The sequence below is a fragment of the Thermobia domestica genome, chromosome 2 (assembly GCF_964235325.1).
Source record: "Thermobia domestica chromosome 2, izTheDome1.hap1.1, whole genome shotgun sequence".
Classification (NCBI taxonomy): domain Eukaryota; kingdom Metazoa; phylum Arthropoda; class Insecta; order Zygentoma; family Lepismatidae; genus Thermobia; species Thermobia domestica.
The window spans coordinates 256,496,882-256,515,386 of NC_137455.1; the positions used below are offsets into that span (position 1 = coordinate 256,496,882).

The following is an 18,505-nucleotide window of genomic DNA, read 5'->3' on the forward strand; positions in this document are numbered from 1 at the left end:
AGCAGTCTGCCTCAACCATTAGGTCTACTGGTAGGCACTCAGGGCTTCGGTCTGGCCGCGCAGTGGGCGTATCCCACTCCCTCAGAGAATGGAGGTTACATCGCTTAGGCGAGTCAGAATTGGGGACAAGTTCTGACGATGCAATTGTGCACGAGAAATCAATAGCGTATTGAGGAACTACGGGCGGGGTTTAGAATATTTTCTGCAAGCTTACGTAATTGGTTGTTTTTGAAGTCAATAATTTATTGATGAAAAATAATATTTGAGGTGTTCAGAGCACAATGGATCCAAGTCTATTTTCAATAAGATTCAGTTTTACTCAGTAAATGGATTCTATCTCAAAACGTAATATCTCCGTATTCAAAAGTTTGACATAAAGGTAAATAAAACCACGTAAAAGGGCGTAGCATAGTTTCATATGACAGCCACGCGGCAGTGAGGCAGGAGGGCAGCCACCTCCACCTCCATTCTGAATTTCAGATTTTGGGGGAGGTAAGGCAGTTTTAAAAATCTTTTAATAAGGAAAGTCCAACGAAACAAGTTTGAGGTTCTTACACCGAATAAATACGAAGCAAATATTGATCAAAACTGGAAAGTCGCTTAGACCCAATTTCCAGAATTTTAAGCAGACCATAGCAAACTCGAAAGTAGAGCCATCTTTGGAATCCTTGAGCCAAAAAATATACAAATATACAATAGGCCTATATAACCTTACGAGCAATATAAATGGATTATAACTGACCAAACTTCGTATTTATTCAGTGTAAGGACTTCATATTTTTTCGGTGGACTTTGCTCAGCAAAAGGTTTCTAAATCTGCATCACTGCTCCCAAAATCTAAATTCAGGCTACAGGGCGGATGACCTCTATACGGACGCCCCTCTCTAGCGGCAATCATATAAAACTATAGACTGCACCTTGTCGCGTAGTTTTTCTTTCTTTCATTTCTGATTTTTTTCTTTCTCTGAAGTATGTATATACGGAAACTGAGAAAAAAACTTATACTGTAACAACGAATGCCTGCGATATTTTAATTTCAGAACCGCAATTTAGCAAAGAACCCTTTGTTTGTTTTCTGAGTACAACACAAAAACTTGTTTCCATGATAATTCTTTTATTTATTTTTAATATCACTTTCTGCAAGCAGTGCAACCTTCGACTACAACACTTTCTCGTAAGTTAACTGAGAAGCATTTAAACAATACAATAAACGTTAGAAAAAAGGGGGAAAGAGAGAACATAAATTGTAGATCACCAAATTAACCTGCTGTAGGCACGAAAAAACAAAACATTCAGATGGGAAGAAAATAGTCTTCAGAATGGGAAGCACTTTGTGACAATTTTCTTTCCCTGCATGTTTTTACAATAATAAAATAAAACGAAAAAAAACATATGTTTAAAGCAAGTCTTAAAAAATATACGTGTTTAAAACAAAATGTTAAAAACGTATATAAAATGTGTTTTAAACATAATCAATTATTTAAAACAAGTTTTAATAATTTGTTTTAAACAAAACAACCCTGATAGAAACATCAACTACAGCCTAGCCACTAGCCGTGTTCTAAAACCTCGTTAAACGGTTTGGGTTCGATTTAAAATTTAAAAGAATGTGTCGGTTTATTTCAGAAAGCGAACCGTAATTTGGTTCTGTTTTGTTTGGAAACAGACTCTATGTTGCCTTTTTTCAGAATATCCATATATATTTTGGGAAAGTCCCGAAATATATGTAATGGTTTCGTTTTAAGTTAAGGTATTATGAATCTGCTGTTTCACTTTTGAATGGAATTACGAAACTCCACATTTTTCTCTATATATATTTTTGTGAAAACACGTTAATGAGCAATAAAAAATACAACTTTCCGGTTCGGTTTGGTTTCGGTTAACTATTTGAAAATGAAATGAAATGAAATCTTTGCGTTTAATGTCCCACAATTATACCTGTTAGAGTGAGGGAGACCATGATTAAAGCAAGCGAATTATGATGGACAAATTGGTGGAATGAGAAAGTGGGAGGAAAAGGGAATGTTTCGAGAAAACCCACGAGCACGAGTTGTTCAACTCAAGGTTACTTGCCTTGGGAACGAAACAGGTACCTCACCCATCAGATACTTCAGTGGTCGGGGTCCCGGGTTCTATTCTCGGTTGGAGAGCCTTTGAAATTTTAAATGTACTCGATGTATCTGTATTCGTGTCCCTATCGTTCAAGGTTACTGGAAATAACTGTAAAACGAGTATAACTGAATAGACTCCTATAATAGATACAAGTTACGGAGATACTTTCGTTGAATCAGAAAAAAGGTGGTTTGAGGCACCAAGTTTCAGTTGAGAGTTCGAATTACTCTTAAGGCCACTTTCTCCTTCATGTCTTTGTGTGTTCGTATGTCTTTCTTTCATTTAAATTTGAATTCTCTACAAGATAGTATTTTACCATGACCGAAATCAGTGTTTCATCGTGAATAAAATATTGGAATCGGAATAGGATGTAATATTGAGGTCTCAAATAATCAGTAATAATAATAATAATAATAATAATAATAATAATAATAATAATAATAATAATAATAATAATAATAATAATAATAATAATAATGGTATTAAAATTTTAAATGTTGACGTAAAATTAGGCAAAACTTACAGAAAAGTCGGGATTTCGGGGAGGGAGGTCCGTACCTCCAAGATACACCTCTGCAACTAGCCAAATTTTGAACCAAAGCGTTCATTAAAGTTTCACTTAGAAAGTGTTCTACTGTACGTTTTAAGGGAAATAACTGTAATAAAAATAACTGAATATCACTGAATAGTAAGACATATAATAAAATAACTTTTAGAGTATGCAGAGTTACTTATAAAAGTTTTCCAACAAAAATAACTATACAGACCATAATTCGATGAGCTCCGAAATACGAAGTAACAAAATAGAAATTCAGTCTACAAAGCAAGAATGGGCATACACTATTTCGAGAATCGAGATAAAACGATAAATGTTTACGATACTTTTCGTCTCGTCTCGATTCGCGTTTAAAAGCCTTGTTCCGTCTCGAATGTAAAACGTTAATTCTCGTCTCGATTTTGCTTGTTTTGCTTTAGAAACAAGATGAGAAATTCCTCTTCTTGCTGACAACATTAAACAAAACTGAAATATTCCTGCCAAAGGTCACGCTTTTCCTTATAATGGTGTGAACTGAGCGATAATAAGCTTCTAACTTTTAATCTTCTACGAGATAATAATAATTATTATTAGTTTATTATTATTACTATTATTATTCCTGAAGATTTGATAGTTCAAGTATTGAAACATCCGAGTATTCAAATATCTGAAGATAATAAAACGTGTCATCACCATTCAATCGCCATCAAAAATACTTAAGAATATAACTATTTCTTAACGTGGATCTGAACTGAGAAGCTCGAGGCAAGACGCCTTGACCAGTGAACCACGATCACTACGCGATGAACGAATCGTCTTTACTATGTTTAAGTTAGGTATCTTTGCCTCCGCTTACAATGTTATTTTTCTTCGTTTTAAAACGTCTTTCGTCTTTCTTTTATAATGCTATAAGTCAATAATCTTTGGCATAGTTTATACTAATAACGTGAGTTGTTCTTAAAACTTTCGTTCACAATTTAGTTTCTTCTCCACACCAAACTACATATATGACAGATTTAACTCTTATAATCAGCATTTGGCTCCAAAGCAGTCGCCATTACTTGGTCAAGGACTTATGTCCGGCACGCATAATTGCGGATCCCAAACGTTTCATTTACAATCTGATCTTATTGGCCGATACAAATAGGATATCAAGACTCATGATCTAAATATCGCAGAAAATAAACGCTAAATGCTGTCGGCCCTCGTAGCAGACCATGCTAGCGCAAAATGATAGTAATGAAAATTGTTTTTGGCATAGGTTCAAACCCGGCCCAAGGAAAGTTGTTTTTTTTTATTTTCTTTAAATTTTCACAACACTATTTTCATTAAAATAAGATTGAAAATAATACTCAAAAAATGATTTACCTATTGTTTTTCAAATTTTCATAACACTTTTTTTTTATTAAAGTAAACTTGCAGTTTTATTAAACGGATCCATATTAAAAGTAGTAATAGTAGTATTTAAAATAGCAATAGCAATAGTAGTAGTAGTAGTAGTAGGAACGGGTTAGAAGCTCCGCAGGGGTTGGTTGGGTTCTGTTCTCGACATCAAATAGGCAAATTAAACATTTGCACATTTTTTCCCCTGTAAACTTTACATGACCAACTAAAATAGCTGGCTAGGGTACGGGGCGAAAATAATACAGGGTAGCGCGCGAATACTGAAACATTTGGGATGGGCAAAAATGCGTCAGGCACGATTTATTTTGGTGTAAATAACCTTACAGGAAGAAGTCGGTTCATTCCAAAGCTGAAGTTAGTAATATTTGGATTTTAGTTTCATGTGGCATGATAGTGTATTGATAACGCAGCAGACTTACAAACAGTACACTTTTCCAACTAGGTTCGCTGCCTGTCCACGCCCAAGTTGTTTTTTTTATAACAAAAGTGATCGTGAAGAATCGACTTCTTATACTGGACGAGCATTCCTTAAGAATGTGGGACCTGTATCATGATGGAGACGATTTACGAATGTTGGTAGGGAAAGGGAAAGGGAAAGGAAATTACCAGGACATACGAAACACTTCATTGATTTGCAGCACTTTTCATGTTATCATTCTCAGAAAGAAACACCACACCACTTGTTAAGCAGTTTGGGTACAGAAGTCGTTGGAGTTCTGGTTATCGCACAAGACTTCCACGTGGAAATTCTTGGTTCGATTTCCCGACATGAAATATAGTTTCTTCGCATAAAATAATGGCTCCAACTGTGCGAATTATAACGTTATATCCACAATAGGTTAAATCGTTCGGAACAGATAAATTTTTGGAGATGACTAGAAAATGTCTCCCCTTTTTGGTTATTTGAAAACAACATTTTACTTCTATTAGTTTGACATAAAATTTGTTTCTATCCTATAATTCAATGTGTTTTATTCACATTTGAAGTTTGAAACATGCAAGGTCTGCTACATCTATAAGGAACATCCAACCTTCCTTTTGAATATTTGTAACTTTTCATTATGATTCAGTTTGGAATTTTAATATAGGGTGTTTCCGATAGAAATTTAGCAGTAAAGTAGCATTCATTCATTTTCTCTTTCTTTCTCATTTCTTTTCTTTCTTTCTTTTTCTTTCTTTCTTACTTTTTTTTTTGTTCAGTTCGCATTAGTAGTCTGGAACTGAAGGTATGACCTATGCTACCTCTTGGGTTTATTAGAATATATTTCGGATCAGTACGTCCAATAACACTACTGAATTTGCAAGCGAACCACGCGGAAACAAAGCATGTGTTAAACGTTTGATATTACGCTAGATGTGTCTCGGAGATTTGTAGTTCTATTGGAAGTTGAGTATTTTATTTGACCACTAAGTTTAGCATTCATTTTGAAAGTGACTTAATGAATGTTTCAGGCATTCTCTATATATTTCTATTATTATAATAATAATAATAATAATTATTATTATTATTATTAGAATTATAACAATTGTGTTTACAACACGGATTTACGTCTGTGCGATATGTCGATATATTGATATAATTGATATTATTTACATATATCAACATTCAATATCGCGAATATATCGACATCGATATATCAACATAAATAATTTTGATATCGATATTCGAGGGGCGAGGTATAGGAGGTCCCTAAGACTTGCTATAGATGAAGAAATAAAACTTAATTTTTACAATTATGTTTTCTAGTGACAATTTCTTTATGATCACAAATTGCAATGTAAATAAATCCACTTGCAAATTTACAATATTATATACTGTAACTTCTTAGCCGCTAGAATTTCTCTGTTTCAGAAAAAAAGAAAAAAGCACCTGTCAAAAGCAAGTACTTCGAACTTTGACCTAGAATTTTTGTTAAGAAATGTTTTTGTTCCTCGCCCGTCCCTTTTGGCTTTTGGGACCGCTCATTAACACAAAGTGCACACATGACCACTATATGCACACATGCTCTTAGCCAGAATCAGAGATTTTGAAAAGGAAACGAGCTTTTAAATACCACTACTACTACTACTACTACTACTACTACTACTACTACTAATAATAATAATAATAATAATAATAATAATAATAATAATAATAACATTATTATTATTATTATTATTATTATTATTATTATTATTATTATTATTATTATTATTATTATTATTATTATTATTATAAGAATTAGGTTTACAACTAGGGTCTCATCTGTTTATCTCACATGAGAGAGTCGCAACTCTGCTATGCCACTAGTGTCCCTAATTCTGTGTTTCTCGCTCTTTCCGTTTAATGTGGATGTTTATTTTTGTGATATTAGGCTTTTATTAAGCCTTTACATTAAGTAACCTTTTTTTTACGAGATTTTTTGGAAAAATCAGAGAAACTGCTTTTCTCTCATATCTATTTCTTAGCATTTGTCTTGTTTGAACTTCTAAAGTAAGAAGATTTTGTAACTTTTTATGTCATCCATTGCCCTCACAATAAAATAAGGCGTCATTCTTAACAATTTATTTTATTCTCTTATTTTCAGTTTGCCATACTGCTATATTTGTAACAAAATTGAGGTTGGGTCTAACGCCTTTCTAATTCTCAACCACTCCAACGGCAGTGTTTTTCGGATTGCCTGCTAATGCAGGAAAGGGAGAATTGCAGGTGGTATGCACTTTTGGAGTTGTCCATACATAGATATAGTGTCTTATAGTATTGGACCCTCCTCCTAAACTTTGTACTCATACAACAAAAAATTTATCTCGGTGCGTGCCAAATATTCTATCACGATTCGTTCGCATGATCATTTCTATTAAGACTCGTATAATCTTGTAGAAAAAGTAGTCACATTCGCTCACTTTTGATAGATTGTAGCAGATTTTGGGGTGTTTGAATATGCTGTATGTCTCCATTACGAGTCCGGAGATTCTAATAGCTCTGGTGTTTTCCGTGGTTTGGTCGACTTCATGAAGTGTCCCGTCCTCCTCATTTGTACAGTGACTAGTGTATGTCTTTGGTGGACAAGCCCTAGATTCAATTCCAGGTGGGAGAGCATCAAATACATTACAGTAATCTCCTTTTCAAACTGTAAATCTCGTCTTATATAGCCTAACATCTAATAGAGAATGTAATTACAAAATAAGTAGTCATGAAGGGTCTTGAAACAACAATGCAAAATACGTGGACTAATCGTTCGTAATTAAATGTGTCTCTGCAAATATAATAATTTGATACATTGCATGTTTCGTGTATACTGTTAACAGTTTACAAAACAGCATACCTGGTAATTCACATATACAAGACAGTAGACGTTTTTAGTCTAATGCAGATTCCATTTAGTATGTTGTCGTGAAATTGATAGTCTGTAAAAGAGAATGACATTCAACAAAATTCATGAATACCATAGTATATAATCCGACGCTGACTTCAGAAACTGAAAATTGTTTTTGCATATTAAATAATATAAAAGCATTTAAAGGAGAGTCATAACTCAAAATAGTCTCAGTGCATTAACTATAGTATCAACAGAAAACAAAATTGTAAAAACTAAACTTCAGACGAGTTATTGACAAGTTGATTGCCCAGAAGAACATCACAAGTGATTTCATATACGGATGAAATGAAACATTTGTTTATGAATGGATACTTCTTTTATATATACATATATATATATATATAAGAAGTATCCATTAATTTCCTTGATTTTTATCGTTATTCGTATTTAAAACGCTGAAAGAATTCTAAAATTAAGATTTTCTAACGGCTGTGAACTACAGAAAAATTATGTCATGAGACGCCACTGAACAGGACGCACAATATCAAGTCAAACGTGGGCAATCACCTTTGAGAAGGAGGCCTCAATGCACGTAGGCCCATGGTGTGTGTCCCATTAACAGCACGATATCGTAACCGAAGATGATGTGCGGAGGGACATTGTGAGTTGGGACGCAATGACTGGAACCATGTTTTGTTCTCTGACGAGTCACGATTCAGTGCGGAACTTGACAATCGACATGTTTTGATTTGGAATGAATATGGAACACGAAACAATACCATGTGTGCAAGAAAGATCGCAGTATCATGGTGGCAGACTTATTATGTGAGCAAGAATCAGCACTGGTGGGGAGACTGAGTTTCATGTCATCCGAATGGTTCTTTGACGGCTGTCACGTATAGGAATGAAATTCTGCAAAATTTTGTTCTGCCTTATGCTGGCGCCATTGGTGATTCGCTCGTTTTTATGGATGACAATGCTTGTCTCACAGAGCTCGGTTAGTGGATGAAATGCTGGAAGCTGAGGGTATCGCTCAGATTGTGCAGCCAACATGCTCGCCAGATCTCAATCCCATTGAACATGTCTGGGATATGTTTTGCAGACGAATTGTGGCTCGACCAATACCGCTAACAACCATTCCACGGCTAGAGGTCGCTCTATTGGATATGTGGCACAATATCCCCCTCTCCCCAAGAACTCATCAACAATCTCACTGAATCCATTCCACACAGGTGCGAGGTGGTGTTGGCTCCTTAAGGTGACCATATACCATACTAGGGAATAATTACTCTTGTTGTCTTTCCTGTTTGTGAGCACTTAGAGAGTACACAGGTTGTCCTCTTATTTAATGAATCATTTGAACAGTGATTTTCAAACTTCAGCACAAGTGTGTAGCCAATTTTCCTTCTGTATGTTATATTTGAGTCAAATACATATTTACCCAAATACTATTCAAGCGCCTTTTCTGATATTTCATTTGATTCCCTAAATTTTTAGCAGTATAGATAGATAGATAGATAAAGGTAACCAAGAAAGTTCTGTCGCTTTTTCACCCACCACATTCGAACATCGATATATCACCTAAGACGTACCTGGAAGATCACAAATATTCCCGATCAGCATCGACGACCTTCTGCCAACGTTCTGAAAGGCAATGCATTCCATCGCGGTAAAACTGGTGGGCCGTAAAGCAAGGAAAGTGTCAAGTGCATTTTGCACCTCTACTTGGGATTTGTACTGGCGTCCTCTAAAGTGATTGTCCAAGGATTAAAACAGGTGATAATTGGATGGTGCAATGTCCGGTGAGTATGGCGAATGCAATTTCCCATCCAAGTCGTAGAATGGTTTCCCGGGTTATCCTGGCACATGGAGCTTAGCGTTGACCTGTAACAAGACAACCCCTTTGCGATTCAGAAGTGCTGTCTCCAGAGTTTTGAAGTTTTCTTGAACACGGCCCAATTGCTGACAGTACACAGTTCCATTGATGCTCTCACCAGCTGGTAGCGGTTCCCGATGCACGATGCCGCGAGAAATTCACCAAACACAGGAGAACCTTCTTCTCGTGCAGTGCTGGTTTCGGCTGTTTCGGAACAAGTTCATGGAATACTAACCAATAACAATGGCACCGTGGAGCTTCGCACAGGACCCACTTCTTATCACATGTCAATACCCTGTCTAGAAATGGCTCCTTCTTCAGACGAAACAACAAAGAAACACAGGTGTCTGCTCGCGTTGCCCTCTGGCCCGGAGTCAAATCATGAGGGACCCATCGATCTAACTTGTAGTGCTTCCCAAGTTGATGAAGGTGCTGCCGAATGGTTTCTCCACTCACTCTGAATTGTAGCCCCAATTCCTCATATGCCTGGCCACTGTTAGCCTCAATTGCTGCCTGAAGATCTTCATTTTGTACATGTGTTGTTCTTCCGGCACGTGGTGCGTCTTCGAGTGTTTCGTCACTGTCCGTAAACTTGTTAAACCACCGCTGTACTGTCCGCGTAGTCACGACACCCTCACCAAATGCCTGGCATATCTTCCGCTCCGCTGCAGCAGTGTCCCCAGTTTGAATTCGTACAGCATACACGCCCTTGTGACGTTCTGTGGAGGTCCCATGTTCACTCTGTCCTTACGCAAGTTCAGAGTAACTGAACTTCTACAACCGAGTAGTATGTTGGATATGCCTACACCAACAGCTGACTTTCGCCTTATCTCCATTTGCATTCAACTCGCGATGTGAGGGCCAATTGAACACATACCTCCACAAAAGCGACAGACCTTTTCTTGGTTACCTTTATATATAGTTTTTTTAAGATTTTGTTTTCTGCGTACCATTTGCGAGCCAAATTTAAATTTGCATCGCAATTTATAGTTTTTGTGTAACATCTTCGGCAGATGAACACGAAATAATAAAAATAAACAATTGTTGTATATTTCGAACAAGTATGATAATGAAAAATAAGATAGAGAAAAAGTAATGGTAATCATATTTGGAAAGCATTAACTTGGTCATTCTACAGTTGGTCTAAAATGATAACTGTTCTTGAATATGAAATTTTCCCACTTTTTGGTTTTATTTATTTATTTCAATAGATGCTGGATCTGTAATGCCGTAAGAAACGGGAAATTGACATCATCAATCCACAAAATGAACCTCCATTTTTATGACAAAATTACAATAACATTGTCATATGAAATTTTATGACAAAATTTCACACAAGTGTCAGTTTCCTAACCCACATCGTAGCCAAATGCTCCCCAAATGAATCTAGTTTGTTTTTCCATTTTTAAAAATGTAAACTGAACTCATTTTTTCCCTTTCCATTGAGAAACAACAAGACGTTTCAAATGAATATTTTTTGGGCCGATACTATGAAATAACTATATATAAGCCTGAGCCTGTTACCAGAGCTCCAAACAATGGAAGTGAAAAAGAGTACCGCTGAAGTCCCGTGTCTTCCCTAATTTTTGAATAGTAAACTGAGGTCTTGAATCTCAAAAGTCCATTAAGGCACTTTATTTTCATCTTGTATAAAATGTCGAAGTACATATAGGCTATTCTTCAATAATGTGGTGTGTGGTTCATAGTAGATTGGTATATGTTATTTAGGACCTAAGATGAACCTAATGGGAAAAGTCGGATTATTGAGGAGAGATTTATTACAATCATGCATGAGATCAAAGGAAGCCCTTCTACCGTGGAGAAGAGGCAATGCCATGCTGTTTTGATCGCAAATATAGCTCACTTCGGAAATAAACTATGATCATAGATGCATCATATTTTGCGATCCAATTTTTCGTTTGCGTCGCATTTCTATGACTCTGTGTAACAAACTATGATATGATATCGCTCAATAAAATTCTAATATACACATCAAATGAATTCACTTCGTTGCTTCTGATTGATTTCAGCCCCTCAATTGAGATGAAAGTCTTAAAATATCAAACTAAGCAAGCAGTATCTGTCAGAAAAATTGAATAATTTTTAAAACGTTATCGTGGGAATTAGTATTATTTAATTTGGATGAATAACTGATGTTTTCTTGACCAATTAAATCCCAAACATTGCAGTTTTTTTATAAAGACTGTTAAACTTCCAGATAACTATAGCAAAACTTATCATTAGATTCGCTGGAAATCACATTTTAAATCATCTGTTGAACATTCACATATCCTAGGAAAAAAACGCTTTTCACCCCTCAGCATTTAAATATATATATATATATATATATATATATACCTCTCATTTGTGCTATTTCAAATTACTTTAAATTAAATGATTTATGAGACGTTATTGTAAATGTAAATGTACAGTTTTTTCTAATGGGAAATTTACTCTAAAATTATGAGCATGACTTTTACAATTATCAGAAAACAGGTAGAATTGACTTGTTATATGGTGTTGAGTAAGTGCATTGCACAAAAGTATTTGTAGCTACGTGAGTATGAAACTGTAATATCGTAACTAATGTACAAAATATTTGTGCCAGTGAGGGTAAGGTGCTAAAAATAAAAGAAATTGTGCCATGAAATGTGAAGTTTATTTACTTTTTTTCCTAGATAACGATAGTATACCCATATGATAACTTAAGTTACAGTATAAACAAACTATTGGTTTTATAAGTAGTGTGTATTGTGTATTATCATATAAACCAACTTTCACTTTGTAGTTATCCTATCGTAATGAAACTGTATTGAAACGAAACATTAATCTACCTTCAATCACAGTGTCAATATGAATATTTCTTTACTTAGAGAGGCGTTTTTAAAAATTAAAGATTCTAATTTTAACTTATTCATGTATGAGAATTTTCACTAGTTTATTTTAGTCTATGACTAATAAAAAATTCTGTGAAATGTTACACATTTTCTCAAGATTACATGACGTTTTTCTTTCGTTACAGGAATGCCTGGAAAGAAGAACACCATTGTATACCAGTGTTGTCCAGAACCATACATAGATATTACTTTCATCATTCAAATTCGTCGCCGCACATTGTATTATTTCTTCAACCTTATAGTGCCATGTGTTCTTATCTCCTCAATGGCTCTCCTGGGATTTACTCTTCCACCAGACTCAGGAGAGAAGCTCACACTAGGTAAAGCGATTAGCTTTGTTGATGTTTATCCGTTTTGTGGTTGCATATTCTTGTAAAATGTCGTAATGCACGTTAATTAAAAAGTAGTATCGCTATTTGTGAATTTAAGACATTTATCTCTAATTTAGGAAACGAAACAGAATGAACAGAACAGTTCTTTCCAATAAGCAGTTTAAGGTTGTTATAACATTGTGTTTGATGTCTTCATAATACTAAGGAAAAAGATGTATGCATTTGTGACATCTTTTACACTTCAAAAGAAAATTACTCTCTCGAGAATTTTTATCATGTTCTTTTCCTTTGATATCGTTTTGCCAGTTCTAACATTCATAGAATTATGTTAATGTACTCAAAATATTAATATTTTTTTTATAATTTGTAATTCGTACTAATATTCGATTACTTTCTAACTTAATAATTTACTTAATTAAAGTAAAACTGATTTTAATACTCGTTAAGTATTCGAGAAAATTTTTAGTCTTATACTAAACATATAAAAGACATTAATGAAAATTCAAAGGAATATAAATTCCAACATATTGCTTTCATAATTTTTATATCTAAATTCACTATTACTTGAAACTGTTACTATGAACGTACATTGTGTTCTACGTTTAGAAATTCAGTTTATTCGATGCCCGTATACATATTTCGTAGTGTTTGAGCACATTATGAAAGAGAAAAAAACGAGGGAAGGATTACGTAAGTAGACAATAATTTCGTTATAACTTATATTTGTAATTTCTATTTTAAATTTCTTAAAATTATGAATATGGGAATAATTTTTAATATATATATATATATATATATATAATTTATAATGTTAATTCGTCATCGTCAATTTTTCAGTGTAGTTTGTTTTTCTTCATATCGTACAGATTGTGAACAGCGATAATAGTCACAATAGCAAATAAAAGATAACGCTTTTTATCTTCTACTTGCTAGAAGTACTTCATAGTTCTTTTTGTACACTTATACTTACCCACTTACCAGATATATCAGAAGTAAATATTAATAGGACTCTATTTATATTAATCGCAGTGAACTGTCATAGTTTACTATTTATTAATTGCGACGGTTCCCATAACTTCCTATTTATTAATTTATTAATTCCATTGGATTTACAAATCCTTCTATTTATTAACTCCAGGTTATTTGGACAGCCTTATTTAGTTAACTTCATTGACTTTTCATAGCCTTTTACAGTACTTCTTAATAACTTTAGTAATTTTAGTGGATTTTCACACCTTTACTTAATACACTATTATTGATGAATATACATAAATACTCTTAGGAAGAACCGATTAACCGAATTATTTGCGTGTACATTTGCAGTGTGCATTGCTTTAGTTCCAAGTTCTTTAGAAACCAATTTTAATTCTTTAACTGGGCATCACAATGAGACATATAACAGGTAGAGAGAAATTAATATCTTAAAGCCTATATACCCATATTTTTCTGGTCTTTAATTTACTCATATACATCCAACACAGTGAGGTTATTTGTATAATGTTTTTGCCTGTAAATCTGATTTCTGATTAAACTAATGTGTCATTTAATTAATCATATTTACTAGCTCCAAAACTAAATCATTGTACATACTTCGTACATTTTCTATAAATAGATTCGTTCATATAATAGTTATTAGTTAGAATACAAATAAAATTTGCATAGTATGGGAATATAAATCAAACTAACACAAATATAACAATTCTGAGCTATTAGAAATAATTTTTTAGTCTTGTCTAGTTCAAAGGGGTTGAAAAGGAAATATGAAGTTCGACAAATCATCTACTTTGAATTTATGTTACTTACATATTATACACATAATACAGTAGCTCATAAGCAGAATAGCTAAATCAATGTAGGAAAGGTGAAGCGCTGCAAGTGATAATAAAAAAGATATTTCTCTTATGTCTATATAAATTGTAAAATTTTTAGTTAGTATTAATTAACCACGTCCTTCCTATTTCGTCTATGAAAAGTATAAATATAAAAACTGAAGCTAATACTATGCTACAATGAAAAACACTGCCTTACAGAATTGTCTGAATATCAAATATCTTTAATCTACGTAAGAGGTAGTTATTTTACTCAAATTTTTAATATGATTTTATTTATTCAGATTTTCTAAAGTTTACAGTAATTTAACTTTTTACTGTACTTCTTATATAAAACTTAACATTCTTATATACGTATGTTGCACTAAGACAAACTAAGATACTTGAAACATTCTTTTAGATTTAAAAAAAGTAGTAAGATGATTAAATTCAGAGTTACTCAAAAGTCCTAGAACACCCTTGTTTCTCTGAAACGAAGAAGTTGTCAGCAATTCCGTACCCTCTATTTTACACCGTGATAAGGATTCCATGTTTCAGGGTAAGTTCGGTTTACGGCAGTCATCTTGAAATCTACCATATTGGATGAAAATAATTTTTTTAATGAAAAGGTGTCTAGTTATATCAAATAACATTAACAGTTCTCCTGAATCCATTTACATAATAAGATTTTCCACATTTGTTTTTATTTAAACGTTATCAGCATGAATACACAACAAAACATTTTTTTGTCCAGGAAAATAACGATGAAACTGACAAAAAGTATAAACATAGAAGTGACCTAATGTCCGGTGAACAAAGCTAGTATCTAAACCTGCTGAATGTAACAACTGCAACTCAGGTTACGATCAATGAGTTTCACATAGCATGGCTGCATCCTTAATAGCCAAAGTCCGTGAAACGGAGAGTGATGTGTACAAGCCTCGCAGTGGCTACTGGGGATGGATTAATACTGGTCTTAACAGTATTCACAAAATATCCTATGTGTATATAACGTCAAGTAGCAAGGGTCCGCCGGACACCAACTGTACATATTTTATATGCAAATAAGCGGCACTCATTTAGAATTCAACTGCATCAGAAACTTTTCGATGTTGACGCTGACAGACGTAAGGAACTCTGAGCCTGAGCATTTCTTCTGATAAGAAAGGAATCTCTCATTTCCTAAGAACATTCAGTTCAGATATAAGGCTTTGGATTGGGAATTAACAGTCAGAATCATAGATATTGGAGTGATCGTAACCCTCAATAGACAGATGCAGCAAAAGATATTACCTCAGACAAAAGTTATGGTATGGTATTGAGATACTTGTCTTACTGAACTGGTTCTTATCGATACTATTCTTAACTCTGAGAGACATTTGAAAATACTACAGAAGACAATGTTAAATAAAGTTGGGAGCTTTCCCTGTTACTTCCAATAGAGTGGAGCCCCACTATACTAAATAGTATGTGAGCTCGTGAATGGCTCAAAGAAATATTCTGGTTATTTGATTGGGTGATGGAGTCTAGCAGAATGAGCACTTATGTCACCTTCCCTAACCTACTTGATTTTTATCTTTGGTATCGTCTTAAAGTAATGGTGCACACTGTAAAAATCCGGGACTGACATCATCTTCAATAACGTGTTTTGCACGCCTGTGACAAAATTTCGCCAGATATTCCTCTATGCATGCAATTCGACTTAATCGAATATCTCAAGTGTGTACAGTATTATGCACGATATACAACACATGAAGTACATCCTGTAATTGTGTCCGTATACAATATTGCTGGTCTTGAAAGCTATCTGTGCAATGACTTTCTGATGACAGCAGTGAAAATTTGTTTAGTGTCAGTGCTCATAACTTTCAAATTAAACATATGTGCAAAATCGTATTGCATAAATGGACTCAGGGAAACGTCCTTGTGTTTTTTTTTCTTTTTTTTTTTAAACATCCCACACGACCCTCTTTCTATTTTAAAAATTTGAGTTTAATCTAATTTTGCAAATTTCAAGATGGCGGTAGAGCCCATATTCTGATGTACAATGATAAAATCCGAATCGCCGACGTCTTCGTTTCACAGAAGAAAGATTTCCTTAGGTCTTCGGACACAGAATTTCAAGTTTATAGTTAAAAAGATTGTTTAATTAACTTCGATAGCATATACGAACTCCATATCTGTAGTACATATATTTATTTGCTAAACCCATCTATCTTCCTTTCATGTACGAAGCATTTATTAAAATCAAGCAACAAATGCATCATTGGAGTGTATCACAATTCAATTACGACAATGTATCATATTTTTATGAAGTACTGCTTGTAACAAGAAACGTCAGATTAACAATGTGATTACTATGTGAAGATAGATGCACTGTTTTAATTTTATTTATCCATGAAATAAAAGCTATAAATAGCATAATGATTTATCTTATGACTTCCAAAATCAGATATGCCCAGACGTTATAGTCATGTGAACTAAACTAAAATCTTAGGACACTACTGTCAGAATTTACTAAACATTTTTTCTTCTATTCCCTTAAAATTTTGTGACACAACGTTGGAAATTTGTTTTTAATTATTATCGTTTTATGAAATTTCAAAAAGCCATTATTTTTTTACATTGTTAAAAGATTCAATGCTCCCTATAATGCTAACGCTGTCTATTATGTCAATAAAACACTGATATTTTATTTTACTTACTTGTAATTATGATTTCCGGAAACTTCTTTGTACTTCCTAACTCTTGGATCTTCCTTAGAGCTTGTTTACGGAGATTAAAGCAGAGGAAAAGCAATAAAAACATGTGGGTAAATGAAAAGGAAAACATCTTGTCTTGGCTGCTAGTTACACGTCGAATGATGGTGCAGCACTGGGAACGGTGGGCTCAATTGGTTTATTCTCTTATTCACGTGTGGAAGGTTGCCAACTCATTTAGTGTTCCTGTGTTGGTATCAATGTTGAATGTACTTTTTAATTACTCTTTCCCATTTGTTATATAACCAATTATTATCTATGTTAAGCGTTGAAGTTTTAAGAAAATATATATTTTTTTAAAAAAAATAAGTCTCTATTTAACTTTTGGGTCTAAATAACAGTTTTGAATCAAAAATGTTGTGGTGTGTTTCTTTTAAATGTCTCAACAAGCCTGGAAATGGATATGTTTGTTGACCCGTACTTTTACGTTTCTCTTTCTTTTTGTCATGCCTATAAAACCCTCAAGACAACTGCACTTTATCTCAAAGATCTCCTGACTTTTCGTTGAGGTCGATGTAGTAGCTCTTAAATTGTACAATATTCTTTTTCTAAGATTTGGGATGTTTCAACACTGTGCGAAAAGCATATTGCGTAAACATCTTATTTAACGCAGTTGTCAATCTGGGAAATATTGGTAATCCAACTCACTTTTTATCGGTTGTCTCGGTTTCAGATTGTCGGAATGGGTATTCCTTTTAATTTGACTACACCAACTTAATAAAGTGGAAATAGGATATTCATTCATTTTACCAAGTTATCTCTGAATTTAAGTCTGATTTAAATGAGAGAAATCTGATGGCATGCAGAAGAAAATTTTTCCATGTGTTCGCTTTAGTAATTGATGAATATGCGGATCTATAATGTATGTAATATATTCTGTACCTGCAATGAGCTTATGTGGACGATGATAACATTTTTTTTATGGTGTAATGTTTGGGTTCAAGTTCTATCTTTCTTTTCGTATTTCACAGTAAATTTCTAGTTAGTGTGTATTAGATTTAGTTTGCTTATTAAGAAATCCAATTGCGATTTTTCTTTGTACAGTAAAAGTACATCGTCGACAAATCTATAGTTCCGCATAGCACTTAGTTTTTGTTCTTTAAGGATCTTTCTTTGAAAAATATGAAGAATAAAGTTGGCCAAGAATGGACATAAACGGTTGTCCTTGGCTAATCCTTCTACTTGGTGATATATGTTTTCTTCGAAAGAGGAAATGTTATATCTTAAACAGCATTCAAGAAGCTTCAGTATTTCACTTATTTTAGAGATATTGATTTTTTTTTTTTTTTTTTTTTTATGTACAAGGTGGACGCTACCGACTCGAAAACCAGTTCAAATGGAATAGATGAATACATATCTACTACATTAATTGAAGCCATTATAATATGGTTAGCCTTGATGAATTACAAATTTGCTGTTTTATTTCCTAAATGTTTTTAACGCAATGTGTAAAAATGAGATTTAACCCCTTGAAACAATTGAG

The 18,505-nt window shown here is 33.8% G+C and overlaps 1 protein-coding gene across 10 annotated transcripts in view; it reads left to right on the forward strand.

The window, feature by feature from the left end:
* The window catches only part of nAChRalpha6 (nicotinic acetylcholine receptor alpha6), an 894,362-nt gene that overhangs the window by 679,877 nt on the left and 195,980 nt on the right, over nt 1-18,505 (forward strand). For all 10 annotated transcript variants that reach the window (XM_081748606.1, XM_081748598.1, XM_081748596.1 and 7 more), the window contains exon 7: nt 12,249-12,443. In XM_081748606.1, coding sequence (XP_081604732.1) covers nt 12,249-12,443 — 195 coding nt within the window. The remainder of the gene's footprint in view (nt 1-12,248; nt 12,444-18,505) is intronic.